Source organism: Diabrotica undecimpunctata, chromosome 7 (assembly GCF_040954645.1).
Source record: "Diabrotica undecimpunctata isolate CICGRU chromosome 7, icDiaUnde3, whole genome shotgun sequence".
NCBI classification, from domain to species: domain Eukaryota; kingdom Metazoa; phylum Arthropoda; class Insecta; order Coleoptera; family Chrysomelidae; genus Diabrotica; species Diabrotica undecimpunctata.
In genome coordinates, this window is record NC_092809.1 from 103,757,315 (window position 1) to 103,775,114 (window position 17,800).

The 17,800-nt window shown below is 31.2% G+C and overlaps 1 protein-coding gene across 3 annotated transcripts in view; it reads right to left on the minus strand.

Annotated features, from left to right (window-relative positions):
• The window catches only part of LOC140445681 (putative inorganic phosphate cotransporter), a 70,313-nt gene that overhangs the window by 27,600 nt on the left and 24,913 nt on the right, over nt 1-17,800 (minus strand). For all 3 annotated transcript variants that reach the window (XR_011951427.1, XR_011951428.1, XM_072537927.1), the window contains exons 4-5: nt 10,014-10,323; nt 2,334-2,551 (exon numbers count right to left, since the gene is read on the minus strand). Coding sequence is in view for 1 of the 3 variants with exons in the window: in XM_072537927.1 (XP_072394028.1) it covers nt 2,334-2,551; nt 10,014-10,323 (528 nt within the window). In the remaining 2 variants the exon portion in view is untranslated. The remainder of the gene's footprint in view (nt 1-2,333; nt 2,552-10,013; nt 10,324-17,800) is intronic.

Below are 17,800 nucleotides of genomic sequence, written 5' to 3' on the forward strand. Positions count from 1 at the left end.
GTGGAATGATCACGTAAGTGCTTTACCTAAAAGTGCCTCAAAACGAAAAAAGCATCTTAAACAAAACTTTTATCATCTAATTGAGGAGTTTAAGGCTAAATAAATCTTGCCGATCACGAAAGATTAACTGACGGAGGCGTGCAATAGAGTCGGAAATAATAAAGAAATAGATTGAATCCCAAACATCGCGTTAAATACAGTCATCAAAGAATTACCGGCAATGTTTCTGGAGGTTTTTAATATATGCCTCAATGAGTACTTTCGCGCACATATGGAAGCAACAAAGTTTAGTGCTTCTCACAAAAGGTAAGAAATCACCAGAGGAATTATCATATTCTCGTCTGCTCTGTATGCTCGATACAGTTGGCAAGATATTAGAAGGAATAGTCCATCAAATAACCAAAGTATCAGCTGAAATGCTGCTCAAGAGCAATTAGTATGGTTTTCGAAAAGATCACTCAACACTAGATGCGATTGATCTTGTCCTTAACACAGCTAAGGAGGCAATCGCAGGGACCAGATAGAAGAAGGGTACGAAGAAGTACTGTCTACTGACCAATTGGACATCAAACATGCTTTTAACTCCGCCAACTGGAATTGGCGTTATGCGAGCTTTAACAGAAATGAGAATATCGGCATATTTAGTGAGAATAGTGACTACCTACTTCACTGATTGACACAGTCTGGTCCGAAGGACTATAAAATCACTGGAGGAGTACCACAGTGCTCTGTGCCAGGCCCTCTCTTGTGGAATATTATGTATGATGGGTTGCTAAAGCTAGAATTATCAAGAGATGCTAGGTTCGTGGCATACGCCGATGACTGTGGCTGTGGTGATCGTCGCAAAGCCCCTTGAGGAAATAAATTTCACCATCTACATCATAGTCGAGAGAATCTACCAGTGAAAAACCACAGTTAATTTAAAACTAGCGAAGCACAAAACTGAAGCAGCTTATTAGTAGTCGGAAATAGGTGAAAACAGTAACACTAAGCACTGGTGAACATGAAATCATATTACAACCATTCCTTCGGAACTTGCGAATGCTGATTGATGCCCCACTTAGCTTCAAGCAGTAAGTGGAGCATTTCAGTGCTAAAGCGTTAGTAGTAACAGCAGCCTTATCACGAATAATGTCGAATGTGGTTGGGTAAAACAAAGCACGAGGACGTGCGTCATTATTAACATACGGAATATCAGTTTGGGCTGACACCCTCGGAACCCAGGAATCACGAATGAAGGTTGCATCAGTATATCGTATTAATGCTTTAAGAGTTGCCAGGGAATTCTGCACTATATGTTATAGCCGGGATGCTACCCGTTGGAGTGCTATCTAAAAAAGGAAGACCCTTTATCGGCAAAAATAGTCAACGACAACTACATTGTGTCTAGACGGACTTAAAAGAAGAAAACGGCCAAACAGCATGCGTCGATGAAAAATACAGTGAGATTCCACAGCAACGGAAAGGTGGAAGCATTGTCTTATATCACAGATGTCAACTACTACATCGCGCAGATGCTTTGAGGACATGACTGCTTTTGATCATATCTTTATCGCTTTAAACATGACGATTCTCGAGCTGTCTCGGGGTCAGTGAAGATGCGAAGCACGTGTTCTTTGTGTGTCCTCATTTCAACTTGCTGCGCAATACTCTGGAAGCAGTTATCAAACAGAAAATTCGACTATAGACCATAGTAGAAGAAATGCTTTCATCAAAGGCAGCTTGGGATGCAACCAGTACATTCGCGATGGAAGTTCCTCAAGATCTTTGCCATATTAAAAGGAGCTGAGGTAAAAATAGAATTGGTTAGAATGGGAGAAGAAATGACTTCAACAACACGAATGAAGAGCATTAGCTGGATCCTCCTCCCGTAAAGTAATGCCTTCCTGATGATATCTAAAAGTATTTTCAAGCTCAAAAACACACATACACATACACACACAATTACACGTGCGTATCTTTACTGTAGAATCTGTAAAACAACTTGTCAAATGGACACATGAACATGGAATTATGCGAGATAATAAGAAAAATTCTTTGATTTCTACGCGCCAAGTTTGAAATTGATACAGCCCGTCGTTCCAGAGTTATAAAACTATCCATTACCTGGACTTGTGGCATCAATGTTACTACTACAATTATTTGCACGTGTGAAATAGTGGCCACAGTATAAGAAGTTTGCAGGTGTGTCAAACTGGTCACAGTATAGTAGTCACAGTAGTTTGGAGGTGTGTTAAGCATGATATCACAACATTTACGATTATCATGTTGTAATCAGTAAGACAGTAGGACAGGTTATAAGTTAACTAATAGAGGTTATTTTTTAACTTTACCTTTTTCTCATGTGTAGACAAACTTATTTGAATATACTTCTTTTCTTCTTCCGATATCGTCTTGTGGCTGGCAGGACTATTTTCTCCAAATATCCAAAACAGTAGGCACCACATAATACCGTAAATACTATACATGTAAAATATTGCTGGCCAGCCAAACTCACTATTCGCGATGTAACCAGATAAAAGCGTTGAAGTTATTACGCCTATGATACCACCTGCATTTCAAAATAGCTATTTTCAAAAAATACATAATGCAAATACTTGGTTTTCATAGATACAGTGTATCTATAGTACATGACTGAATGTATATATTTTTTTAATGTATGTAAAAATGAGTACAATTATTTACCTAAAACAGATCTAGATATAACTGAATCAACAATATAAGAGTTAGAAATAAGTTATGAGCACAGAGTAGAAACTAATACAATTGCTAAAATGGTACTGAATGGAAGAATCATATAATCAAAGAATACTCAAATGCCACTCGGCACTAAGTAGCCGTAAGTGATTCAATTTATGCAGAGTGGATCAGATAGTAAGGGACCATTTATCGGGGTAAAAAAGTTCAATTGTTTGTAACAAGTAAAACTGAGATAAAATTGCGATATGCCAGAAAATAACCCAAAAAAAGAGAAAAATTAAAGATCAGAAAAAAGGAGAATTTATTACGCTTGAAAAAAAAACAAAAGAATATAGCTCTTAAGACACAATTGGACAATTTTCATATTAATGTTTTAGGAAGCTTTATTTATGTTACTTATGTTTTTAGGAACTATATTATATAAGAAAAGGGCCAACTTTTTTTTTAATAAAGGAAATCTATTAAACATTTATAACAGAAAAAATATATTAAAATAAAGGAGAAACCAAAATGTGCTTTTGTTTTCAAAATAGGAGTATTTTAGAACATGCTTCAATTACCTTAGAAGAGCATCTTAGCTTCAAGATATCTAAAAAACTTATTAAGAAAATATTTTTTCTACATACAATTCTTTCTACTACTTTCAAAGATACAATTTTTTAAATGGGACACCCTATATATTTTTTCATATTTCAATTCCAATCAAAATTCTTACACTATTGGGCTTTGCATTAATATACAGAGTATTTAACAAGTTATGACCATTTTTATTTCAAAATTTCAATGAAATCAGCACTATTTATATAAAGAAGTAATGCATAAACAATTATTTATTTTATACAGGGTGAGTCATGAGGAAGTTTACATACTTCTACCATATGTAGAGTCCCTCAGGGAGCATATCATGTGGCCACTAAAAAATGTCAACTCCTCTTCTTTATTAATTAACAGGGTGATTTATGTAATTGACCATTTATTTCATTTTACTGTAGTGTTTATACGGCTCATTTGATTTTTTTAATTTTTGCATGATACAGTACACTACTATCAAGCATTCGACTGGTCTGGCTTTGGAAAAATTAATTTAGGGATTTGTATTAAATATTACACCCTCTATAAATTTTTTTTTAAAATGCAATAAGTGATTTTCAAACTACATAAATAGCCAATGAAAACGACATATACGACAATGTTGTCGCACTTTTATTAAATTTTTAGTGAACGATCAAGTCTTACCAAAAATAGAACAACCATAATGAAGTATCAAATTATAAGGTATTAATTTAAACATATGTTATAAATTTCAAACATTTTAATTAAAATGAGTTCCTACAACATAATCTAATACGTAGAAAATTAACATCTTTACTGTTACTTTGTATTATCTCTACGATAGAATCAATTGTTTTTCAATTTTAAATTTTTACTCATAGATCGTATTGGGGCATTACTTTCGATAAATAATAAATTAAATTGATTAAAAAGTCAAACCTCTTGTATGTGTTAGTTTTTGTTGATTGTAAATGATTAAAATTTTATGTCAAATAATAATACATTGCATCAACTGTACTAAATAAAAATAAATCTAAAAAAGTTTAAAATGAAGGTTGGCGTTGACCGTTTGACGTTTCTTGATATTTTATACCCATTGTCATTATTGTCATTATCAATTGTTATTTATGTGTACAAGAATACATATTTCTTCTGTCATATCTACGTTAAGTACATTGTGTTAGTTTTGGTAGAGCTTTTGTTACTTTCGTTCAAAATGCCACATCAGTTTTCGACCACAGAATATGCAGACATAATATTTGTTTATGGATTCTGTAATGGGAATGGTAGGGCTGCTAGTAGAGAATATCGCAGGAGATTTCCTAATCGTTGAACTCCCAGTCATCCAACATTTGGGTCAGTTTTTAATTATTTGCGATTAAATGTAATATTTAATACGAATCCCTAAATTAATTTTTCCAAAGCCAGTCCTGGAATTTTTTAGTTTAGCTAATACCAGTCGAATGCTTGATAGTAGTGTACTGTATCATACAAAAATTAAAAAAATCAAATGAGCCGTATAAACACTACAGTAAAATGAAATAAATGGTCAATTACACAAATCACCCTGTTAATTAATAAAGAAGAGGAGTTGACATTTTTTAGTGGCCACATGATATGCTCCCTGAGGGACTCTACATATGGTAGAAGTATGTAAAGTTCCTCATGACTCACCCTGTATAATAGGGTAAACAATATATTGTAGTTTTTAAATGAAGTTTGAATGAAGTCATTGAATAACAATTGTATAAAGAGTGAATTACAAAACAAAATTACGATTTTCTCAATTTTTTTAAAAAGATCACCCTGTATTTTACTTTTTAGAAATGTTGTATTTATAATACTATTTTATTTTTATATAGCATTCTCTTTATCTAAATTCATTATTTTCCGCGATATTTTTAGTTTTCTTCAAATTTCGGGAATACATTCAATTTTTGTAAGTAGAAATAAGTATTGAGTATTGAGTGATAATATAACAAAATTATTTTTATTCAATATGTAACTAACATTAAATATAAACCATATTAATATGTAATGGATGTAACAATTAATGTGGTATTAGTCTAAAGGAAATAAGTCTAAAGTAAATGTTCAAAATGTCCACCTTCAACGTCTATACAAGTTTGTAACCGATATTCAAATGACTAGCCACATTTCTTAACATGTGTAAGTCAATTTTATTAAAAGCTTCACTTATTCTATTTTTTATATCATCTGGAGTTGTTAACTTGATAGATATATTAATATAGCCCCACATGAAAAAAATCCATTTTTTTAGAATTCCGGTGATTGTGGTGGCCAAACAGTGGTAAACTGGAGCACCTTTGTGTAAAAACCACATTCGCTGTCGAATATTGATACGCTGTCGGTACATTTTGCAGTAGTATTGGCAAATGATTATTTAGAAAATCCAGATTAATGGCACCAGTCACACGACAGTCAAAAATTCTGGGCCAATCACATATGTACAAAAAGGGTGTACATATGTGAAATTATGAATATAATTTCAGTTGATGAGGACTGTATTACATAGGGCTGGTTCAAATAAATTAGGATATGTGGTAAAAGGTTATACAGATTATAGCAAATTTTGTTTATACAAAGTCCTACCAATTCTTCTGCTGCAGATACACACACTCGCGGTATTTAGAGGCTTTCAGTCGCGGTTGTTCTTCATACGGGGAAACTGTCCGGTTACCGGTTTCTGAACACGTGTTTCGCGGTACTAACACTTAGATCACGATATAGAGCACATTTTGAGTCTGTACACGATTTAAATAGTATTTTCGGTAGTTTTCGCGTAACTATATGCGAGAGAGTTAGAGTGGAGAAAAAGCGTAGTAAGTCTGTACCAAGCGATAGGTAACGATAGAGAGATTATATGTCTGCCTAGTAAGACTCAGCAGACGAAAGAGAGGACGACTGTTTTTAGCAACAGTCAGCAGGCAAGAGAAGAGTGTCCATTATCATTGAGAGACAACAGGCAAGAGAGTGTCTTTCTTCTTTGCTATTTTATAACTGTCTGTATTTCTAATGGAGTGGGGTTAAAATGTGAGTAGGAAGGGTTGGAGAACGGGAAATAATTGTAAAATTGTGGTAGAATGGTAGCTAGTAATACAGCGAAAAAATGACATGATTTTTCGCATGTGAAAAAATTGAACAACATAATCGCCAACAATACCACCCCAAACATTTATAAACCACCTAGTTTGACTATGAGTGTTAACAAAATAGGGATTGCTTGATGCATATTAATGAAAATTGCACACAATCAATAAAAAAATCGGTCTCTTTGCACTTGCTGCTGAGACCATTGACAAAAGACTAATCTGCATTGATAATCATCGACTGTCAATTCTTGACATAACTGTATACGGTAAGGATGCATTTTATGTTTACGAAGGATTTTTGCCGCCGAAGTTTGACTGCTGTCATGTTGACGTAAAATTTCACAAGTGCTGATGTTAAGATCTTTAGTAGTAGCTATCAGTACATCACATTCCTTTTCTTTACTTATAACAGTTTTCGTTTTCTCATTGTTTTTATATACAACTGACCCACTGCGAACAAAACGATCCATTAATTTTTTAAATGCTCTTGCGTTTAGCTTCCTCGGTTCAGGATATCGCTTGTGATATGTTGTGAATCTAAGTAAGCAATTTCTCGAACTTTCAACTAATACCCAGATCATACCTGTTAACTCTTCTACAGAAAAATTCATCTTTAACAATAAAAACAAGCGACGCAGACCGATTAAAAAGGTAATAATATGAAAATTGTCATTTTCAAAGTCTACCGTTTACGATTTAATAATATGAAAACTGTCATTTTTCCAAAGCCTACTATTTTTTACCTTTGTCACTGATACAAATGGCCTTTTACTTATTAATACCGCGTACAATCGGCAGTTAGGAATGTTTTAATTAAATTTCCTGGCTTAGAATACTGTTGATATAACAATCTAAAAATTGTTACATCAATTGTATATTGTTTTGCTTTTTGTTTTATGTAAGTTATTTATCGAATAAAATAATTTTGTTATTTTATTATATAAAACATATTATTATCTTGTAGGAATTTTAGGAATCTTGTATTTCATTAAGGAAGTATGATTTTTTCATAACATCACATTTATTGATACATTCATTGCATATTGTTATGGTTTATATTTTTTGTTAGTTACTTATTGAATTAAAATAATTTTGTTATATTATTACTCAATACTCAATACTTATTTCTTCTTAGAAAAATTAAATGTATTTCCGAAATTTAAAGAAAACTAAAAATATCTTGTAAAGTAATGAGTTTAGGTATTGGGAATGCTACATAACAATGAAAGAGTATTAAAAATACAATATTTCTAAAACATAAAATATAGGGTGATCTATTTAAAGACATTGAAAAAATCGTAATTTTGTTTTGTAGTTCACCCTGTATACAAATTTTTGTTAATGTTAACAATTAAACTTAATTTAAAAACTAACTACAATATATTGTTTACTTTATTATATAAAATAAATAATTGTTTATGCATTACTTCTTTATATACATGGTGTTAATTTCAAAGGGATTTCGAAATAAAAATGGTCATAATTTGTTAAATACTCTGTATAGTAATGCAAAACCTTATGAGAACAAGAATTATGCGAAGAATACAAATTTGACAAAATATATAGGGTCTCCAATTTAAAAAATTGTATGTTTTAATTACCCTGTAGAATTAAACATATTTTCCATGGAGAATATCATTGCCTACAATTTTTTTTAAGTTTTTTGGATATTCTATACCGTAATGGAATTATCGACCGAGTTCGCACTAAAAACTCACCTATATATATATATATATATATATATATATATATATATATATATATATATATATATATATATATATATATATATATATATATATTTATATATACAGGGTGGTCCTTAATAAAGTGGAAATTTAAAATTTTATTTTTCGCTATAACTATCATGTTTGTGAACATTTATGTATCAAAATTTACAACTGTGTACTATTAAAAATCAGGAATTATAATTTGATGCATACTTTGATGTAGCTGATACCACATATGTGGCATACATTTCCACTTAACTTTTTTGCTCTTCAAGATACCGGTATTATATAACTTATATAACTTCAAAACTCGACAGTTTGCGAGATAATCTCATTTTACAAATCAACTACATAATTCTGATTTAACGCAATTACTCCAGGCAACAAAAGAAAATTAGAGAAAAACCTTAATACTTCTGAATTTTGGTTTAATAAAGTTATTAGTTAACGAAATATTAAATAAAATAAATATATCAGCGGATAATTATTAATAATAGGATTTGACAAAATAACAGAATAATAATAATACGTTTTGTATTAAATTAAAGTGATAATCAAAACATTTTATTTAGAAACCAAATTAAGAAATAGTTGAACTAAATAACATTAAACTTTTTGTCAAAGTAAGTGTTTGATATGTCCACCATTTTCTTTACCAGGACATGCATTTTAAACATGAATTTTAAATAAACGTATGGTTTGGAACCATTGGTAATTATTTTTTACGGACATGCGAATTACCTTGTAATTTGAGTGGTGAGATTTATTTACATTTGTTATAAAATGATTTTATTGATTTATTGGAAGAATTGTCATCAAACTTAAGGCGAAATTATGTGGTTTATGCAAGATGGTACATCACCACATTATAGACGGAGGGCAGTGAGAACATACTTAAATACAACTTTCCTGAACGTTGGATTGTTCGTGGTAGTCATATTCCTTGGTCCTGTGGTGAGATATTAATATAATTATTTAATTCATAGTTATTCCTAAATATTACTTATTATTATACTTTATTATAATACTTATAATAAATACTGCAGCAGTTTCTTTAGAAACAATGATGCTATTTAATATGAGACGATATTTTATGGAATGTATTGACAAATGAATTAAAGAAAATGGTGGACAGATCAAACACTTACTTTGACAAAAAGTTTAATGTTATTTAGTTTAACTATTTCTTAATTTGGTTTGTAAATAAAATGTTTTGGTTATGACTTTAATTTAATACAAAACGTAAAATGTTTGATGTAAAATCCAATTATTCTGTTATATTGTCAAATCCTATTATTAATTATCCTGTTAATATATTTTTTTTATTTAATATTTCGTTAACTATTAACTTTGTTAAAGGTATTTTATAACAAAATTCAAAAGTATTGATGTTTTTGTCTATTTTTCTTTCGTTGCCTGGAGTAGTTGCGTTAAATCAGAATTATGCAGTTGATTTGTAAAATGCGACTCTCTCTAAAATCTCGAAAACTGTTAAGTTTTGAAGTTATTAACAGGTATACCTTTAGTTTTTTTAAAATAATGTACCTTTAATATTTTTTATCTTAAATACCGGTAACTTGAAGAGCAAAAAAGTTAAGTGCAAATGTATGCCACATATGTGGCATATGTGGTGACCTCTATAAGCTACATCAAATTATGCATCAAATTATAATTTCTCATATTTAAAAGTATCCAGTTGTAAATTTTTATACATAAATGTTTACAAACATGAAAGTTATAGCGAAAAATAAAATTTTAAATATCCACTTTAACACCCTGTATCTTTCCTTATATCAACATTTTATAAAAGCAATTTGGCTAATATCGTAATATTTTAAAATATAAAATCTGCAGTTTCTTTTTGTACAATTACTTAAGGACCACCCTGTATATCAAAACACAATAATGAATTACTCACCAGAATAAATAAACCCCATAGATCTACTTCGTTCATATGCTGGAATCCATTTCCCAAATAAAGCATACAAGGACGGAAGGACAAATCCATTACAAAATCCTTGTATACCTCTACAAATGATTACCCATATAGATCCAAATGCTGCTAATGTTGGAATAAGGCAGCCAACCACAGAGTTTATCATTATCGCACCGAGTAGAAAACGTTTTGCTCCATATCTAGTTGCCAACCATCCAGCAGGTACAGCAGGAATAATCATTCCCCAAAAAAATGCAGAGAGAACTAATCCTTTGTTTGTCCAATTGTATGTCTGAAAAAGTAATTCAATAATTCTAATTCAATATATTACCTTTTTTGTAATGAGGTACATGAGAAACGCGTAAGGTTACTGATAGAATAATAATTTGTTTTTACGTAATATATGTTACAGTTAAAGCGTAAAATATAAAAAAAATTATGCGTTAACTGACCAATTTACTAGTTTACTAATTTTATGATGGCAAACTAACACAGTGTATACCAGTACAAAGGGGAGTCAGACATGGTGACTGGTTAAGCCTATTTCTCTTTAATATAATAATGGACGAAATACTACAAGCAATACGTAAAGGTCATGGTTATAGAATGGGGAACAAAGAAATCCAAATATTATGTTATGTTATGCAGACGACGCCGCATTAATCGCCGAGACAAAAAATGAGCTCTTCAATACAACAGCTAAGAAATACAATATGATAATATCAGCAGATAATATCTAAATACCCACTATGATGTAAAATCGAAATTAATGGGAAAATAATAAAGCAGGAAGTAAGATTTAGATATCTGGGAATAGATATAACTAGTTACGGAGATGTTAAAGAAGAAGTACGACAACAAAGCTTAAAAGCAAGAAAAGCGGCGGGATCTCTTAATGACACAATCTGGAAGAACAAACACCTAAGACAAGACACAAAAACAAGAACCTATAAAGCAGAAATCAGACCTATATTAACATACACGGCGGAGACAAGACCCGACATATCTAAAACGAGACGACTACTAGAAACAACAGAGATGAAAATACTTCGACGAATATCAGGGAAAAGTCTGTTGGATAGGGAGACAAGCGAAAACATAAGAAGAGCATGCAATATAGCAGACATACGTGGATTGGTGACACAACGGAAACAGGAGTGGAACGAACATATTAGTAGAATGAGAGAGGATAGCACGGGATAAGTCACCAAATGTACGAAGAAGTATCGACAGACCAAGAAAAAGATGGTGCGATAATTTAAACAATTTAGGAGGCTAATATTAAAGAAGAAACATGCTTTAAAGCCTAGATACACGAAGGAAGAAGAAGAAGACTGATTTTATAAACTTTAAATATGAATTTAAACTATTCAAATGGGATTTAGAGGGTATTAACATCGATGGAATGAGACTAAATCATCCCCGATAAGCCGATGACATTGTTTTCATAATATATTAAAAATAAAGGGCGATAGGTATAGAAAACCTTAACATAGATTAAAAGTTAAGTACATTTTTCACATAACAGGCTAATAAAATACAGGGTGTTTCATTTAAAATAAGTACGTTATTACAACTTGAATTTACTAATATGTAGATCAATCTAATATTTTGATCACCCTGTAAAAAATTTTGTTATAATAAACATCTGTTTATATAAATATATTTTTTTTAAATTTATTTGTTAAATATGTTTAAATATGATGAATTATCTATTATTAAAGCCCAAGAAAAAAATTGTTTTCGATTTTTAGATTCGTAGATATTAAATTTTTTTAAATTTTTAGAAAAATCGAAATAAATCAAAACACCCTGTACATAGGTATAGGGAACTCTTATAACAGTATAGCTTATTTTTTAATAAAAATTTAAAAATGTCATCAAATATATAGTATTCTATATATAAATAACTTTGATACACTTCTCTTTGTTGGAGCACCTTGTATATTCCACATTATTTTCTTCTACGAAGAAAAAAACTGTGGATATTAAGTCGTTTCCCGTATATATATATATATATATATATATATATATATATATATATATATATATATATATATATATATATATATATATATATATATATATTGTATATATATGTATTGTCATACTTCTTTTTCTCAGCCAAAGAGAAAAATAAAAATTAATAAATAGACCATTTAAATCAATTTTCAAGACATCCTGGTAAACAAAATTTATGTATTAGATTAAGATAAGATTACATTAACAGAAAGTTTTGCCTGTCAACAACTGATTTTTAAACACACTCGCAGGTAAAATCTTTTATATAGAATTAGAAAGCCCATACTCATTATAATCTTTTCATTGTTTGTATATGACCTAGGATTAAGATATTGTAATCAACCTTTTGTCGTAGGAATGAATTATGTATTTGTAACCAAAGGGAAGGCCAGTTTTAAAGCAAAAATTTTAGCTTCTCTGGAAACAGTAATGGGGTTTTTTCTTAATGATTGTGAATAAAATAAAGCTTTTTAATTGGACAGTTTTTTTTAATGGGAGAATTGATAGACGATGTATGAGAGAAAGTGAGAGTTGTTTTTTTGATCATCGAAAGGATAGGTCGCATCTCGATAGAGACGCGAGTTTGGATACCGGCATTGTGAAAGGAAGTTAGCAGAATTGTGGAAGGAGATTACAAGTCGATGAAAAGATATCCTTGGATCTAAAGTGGGCAGTTTCTGGTATACGTAGGAAATAGTTTGGCGGAGCCAAGTTGACAGAAAGAGGTCATTGTGTCATTGAGAAGTAGCTGAGTGTTTTGGAGAATTAAATTTCAAGTGTTTATTGTTGGAGAATTAGTCAGGTGTTTCGTACAGTCGTTGCAGGAGGATTGCAGATACGATAAGAAGAAAGCCGAGGCGAATAGTGGCAGATCACATTACTATGGAGCGTGGACGATTCTGGGTATGGTCAATATACAATCTACGAAGGAAAGGTCAGTGATTTTCTGTTCAGAATTGAAAATTTTGTAACTGTGAATGAAGTTTGTTGACAGCATTGTCGTTACCATTTTAACTCAAGAGTAGACTTCATTTGTAAAATGTTTTAAAGTTTTGTTTTTGCAATAAAGTAAATTTTGATAAATCAGAAAGATAAAAAGTTTTAAAGATATTCATTAAAATTGGCTTTAAATTGGTTTTGTCTTCAAGAAGACTTAAAATATTCTTTAATACACGTGTCTTCAAAGTATTTTAGAATAGTTGTCATTTAGGAAAAAGATAAACAAAAGAAAAATGAATTTATAGACAAACAATTATAAACATAAAAAAAAACGTTATTTATTTTTAAAATATATCACTATTAAAGATTACGATAATCATATCAATTTATACCATACACGATAATTAAAAAAAAATTAAATTACTCATCAATGAAATCAAATATCCACTAATTATCAATAAACATTAGATATAATTATATCTAAATCAAAGACCTTTTATTTTAATTTTTATAAATCAAAAACAAATTCAAAATTTATTCATTACTTGACTTCACTAATTAATAAGAAACAATTTTAAAACACAAATAATAATTAACACAAATTTTAATATATGGTCGTAGTCGAATGTCTCTGTAAAAAAAATAACCAAGCTAAAACTTTTTTTTTGTTTTCAAAAAATGCTGACTCCACTTAATACTGCTTTGATTGTGACCTGAATAGATCGCACCTCCTTTTCTGATTATCCAAATGTGCCTGCTCTATGTTCTGTCGACTGTCGTTGATAAACTAAAAAACAGTTTATGAAAACTGCCGTAAATTGTTGATCGTTGCCAGTTGATCTCTGCTCAAACTCTTTACTCCAAGCTCCATATAATAATATATATATATATATATATATATATATATATATATATATATATATATATATATATATATATATATATATATATATATATATCCATATATAAAGCTCTTAGTCCCTAAATAACCCGAGTCAATAAACCCTGCACTGTCTTTAGGTAAAACGTTGAGAAATAATTCATACATAAATCTACATACTAATATTTAACATGTTGTATGAATAAAATAAATTTGACGCAATTTGAAGCTTTACTGATATGAGGCTTCATCGATAAATCTTTAGGAGAGCTATTTTTAAAAACATAATTTTAATTTATAATTTTATTAATAAATTACTTTATTGTTTTACTTTTTTTACTTTTACTTTAGTACGGGGGACCAGATCTGACCAAACAACTATTAACATTAATCCAAAAAATAATAGAATCAAAGAGTGGGGATCAAGCATCCTATTATTTTTTAGACGAATCAGACTCACAATACTTTACTACAGAACAATCCACCTATTAATTACAAAAACGCTAAAACTATCAACCAAGATAAATAAACTGAATGCAACTATAACACTAGCAGAAGAACAACAAGGTTTTAGATCGGAAAGATCTTGCACCACACCGACGCTACATTTATAATTACAGGGGGATTCTCCTAGCCTTCCATTGTTCAACCTGATCGTGGATGAAATAACAAAACAAGCAAAAACAAAAAAAAATACCAAATTGGAGAAATCATCATCATCATCATTCTGGCTTTACAACCCTACGTGGGTCATAGCCTCCTCATGAATTTCTCTCCAGTCGTCCGTATCCATCGCCTTTCTCCGCCAAGCACGTATTTCCATATTTCTCATGTCTTCATCGATGTTATCAAGGCACCTTGCTCTAGATCTTCCTCTTCTTCTCTAACCAATAGGTCTATCAAGGAGAGTTTTTCTAGCTGGCTTATTTTATTCCATCTGCATTACACGCCCTATCCACCTCAGACGTCTTATCTTATTATGTTTTACAATATCAGGTTCCTGGATATTCTATAAAGTTCGAAGCTTTATCTTCTTCTCCACACTCCATTGTCATTCACTGCTCCATAAATTCGCCTTAGTACTTTTCTTTTCTCCAAATTGGAGAAAAACAACTTAAAATAATATGCAGATCACGCAATACTTATCAACCAATGCTGTAACACTCTAATATAACCGCCAGAAACGTCAAAATGCACGGTTATAACATTAAATTTACTAAGATGTAAATTGGAGCTGAAGGGTAAGATAATAAAACAAGTGATGGAGTTTAAATACCTAAGAATCACACTATCTAGCTACAAAAAGCTCGAAACAGAAGTGAAATATCCACTGAATAGAGCAAACAGCCGCAGTATGCCTGTACTGTTTTATAAATTCTGTCTTTAATTTCTTTCCCGACATTTTTATTCCTCCATATTTTTTCAGTCATCAGAATAATGGCGAATGCAACAGAAACAATACCCAAACAAAAAGAGAGTGCTAGAAACAGAAGAGATGAAAACACACCCAATAGGAAGACGATCGGTGGGAGGACCACGAAAATGATGAAACAACTTACTGGAAGCACATTGACAAACATACTGAGCAATGTCTACATAAAAAGAAGAAGAATAATTTTAAAATACTTCCTATTGATTTTACGATTTGTAATTTTATATGCAATAACTGAGTGAGCAATTTTTTATAAGCCATCTCTGAGTTTGCGACCTTACTTAAAAAAAATATTTGAACCGGTTTTGTATAAATTCTACTTCTTATTTATGCATAGTTTATTGCGAATAATGAATAACTGGCTTGAAATTAATATTTATTTTTTATGTTTAGTAAAACAGTAAAAACTATAGTCTGGAAAAACAGTATTCTACAGTAAGTTGCTTCTTAATATATTAAGATGTAAATCTTAATTTTGTCAACAGCACACGTTACAAGAATTAGTTCACGAATTTGAATGGCGAACTAGATGACCTAACCCTTTCAGACACGTTACAAGAAAGGATACAAATAAAAATCTGAAACTTGTCAGTATTTTTTTTATTATGTTTTTAAAGATATTTAAAACATGGAATTTGGCTATAGCCCTTTTGGTTTTTAATTTATTGAATGTCCTTCTACAAGAATGAAGTTCCTTTAGATAGTCACATTTAGTATAGTCACAATTATCACAAAATGAAATACACAATTATATTAGTTTTCATGACATACACTCAGGTGCAAAAAAATCGATCCATGGGTATTATTTGCTGAAAAAAGAAAACGTTTGAAGGTATTAGTTTTAAATCAGGTATATATGTAAAAGTATATGTTAGATTAAAATAATTTTTACAGATTATCCAAAAAAATCATTTATTTATAGAGACATACGCCAAAACTCAAAAATACAAGAATATTCAAAACTTTCTGAAACTAAGAAAAACATTGATAATAAATCAATATCTAGTGTTTCCCCCTCGGGCCCTTATAACAGCCTGTACACGTCTAGGCATTGAGGAAATTAAACTCTGGGTATCAAATTGATCCAATTGGTCCGATATTTCTTGAGAGCCGCTGTAAGTTCAGCCAAGTTGTTTGGACGGGGTACTCGTGCTCGAAGACGTCTTCCCATCATATTCCATAGATGTTCTATGGGATTGAGAGCGGGACTGCAAACTGGCCAGTTCATACGGACAATTCCCACCTCCTCTATATATTGCTTGACGATTCTAACATAGAGAGGACGCGCGTTGTCGTCCATAAAAATAAAATTAGGTCCAATGAAAGGAGCAAAAGGTACCACATGCTGATCTAAAATACTTGTTATGTATCTTGCAGCAGTCATAGAACCTCTATCTACAATAACTAAATCAGTATGGGCTTCTGAACTGATACCAGCCCAAACAATAACGGAGCCCCCCGATAACTTATTCTTTCCGCAATATTACATTGAAAATATCGCTCTCCATGTCTTCTCCAAACCCTTTTTCGGCCGTCTGGTGACCTTAGACAAAATCTGGACTCATCTGAGAACAATACATTGCTCCAATCTGCATCACTCCAGTTTTCATGTTCTCTTGCAAAAGCAAGGCGAGCTCTGCGATGTTCTATGGATAGTATTGGAGATTGGGCTGGCCTTCTGGATAATAAATTACCTTCTACAAGTCGTCGACGAACTGTCCATCTGCTTACATCCACATTTCTCACTTTGCTCAGACGATTTGCCAGTTCAACTGAAGTTAGATGCCGATTTCTCAAACATGATGAGACCAGAAATCGATTATCTCTTTAGGATGTTACCCTTCTACGATCTGATTCTGGTCTTCTTGTGAAGTTACCGGTGTCGCTAAAATGCCGAACTGCTATTTGAACCGAAGATCGACTAACACCCAACATTTCAGCTGCATAATATTGGCTACGACCATCTTGAACTAAAGTCACCGCCCTTGCAGCATCTGTCGGAGTTAGAGACATTTAGGAAGGATAATTAAATAAAAATATAACACGTTTTGAAAATAAAATCACTACACTAGTATGGTTGTTGAATTAAAAACAACATTCAATAAATATCTACTTGCTTCAGACCCTTTTTGACAAAAACCTGAAATACCAATTTGTTTTAAGAAATATAAAAAGCAATATTAAAAATATTATTTTATTTCTCGTATACGAGGGTACACCTAAATTTAAATACGTAATTTAATGTCTCTAAAATTATACAACTTCAAATAAATAAGAAATAAAGAATGGATCGATTTTTTTGCACCTGAGTGTATATAAAAGCAGTTGTTTCGCAGAACGTACGATCTATATATATATAATAAGCAAAAAATCAAGCTTATCAACTCTTCCAATGTTTTGGTTGTACAAAGTAACAGCCTCAGGTTAGAGTACATCAATATATATTATTTATTACTTTTGTACCATCTTGGGTAATTACAATTACCCATTTGTCCT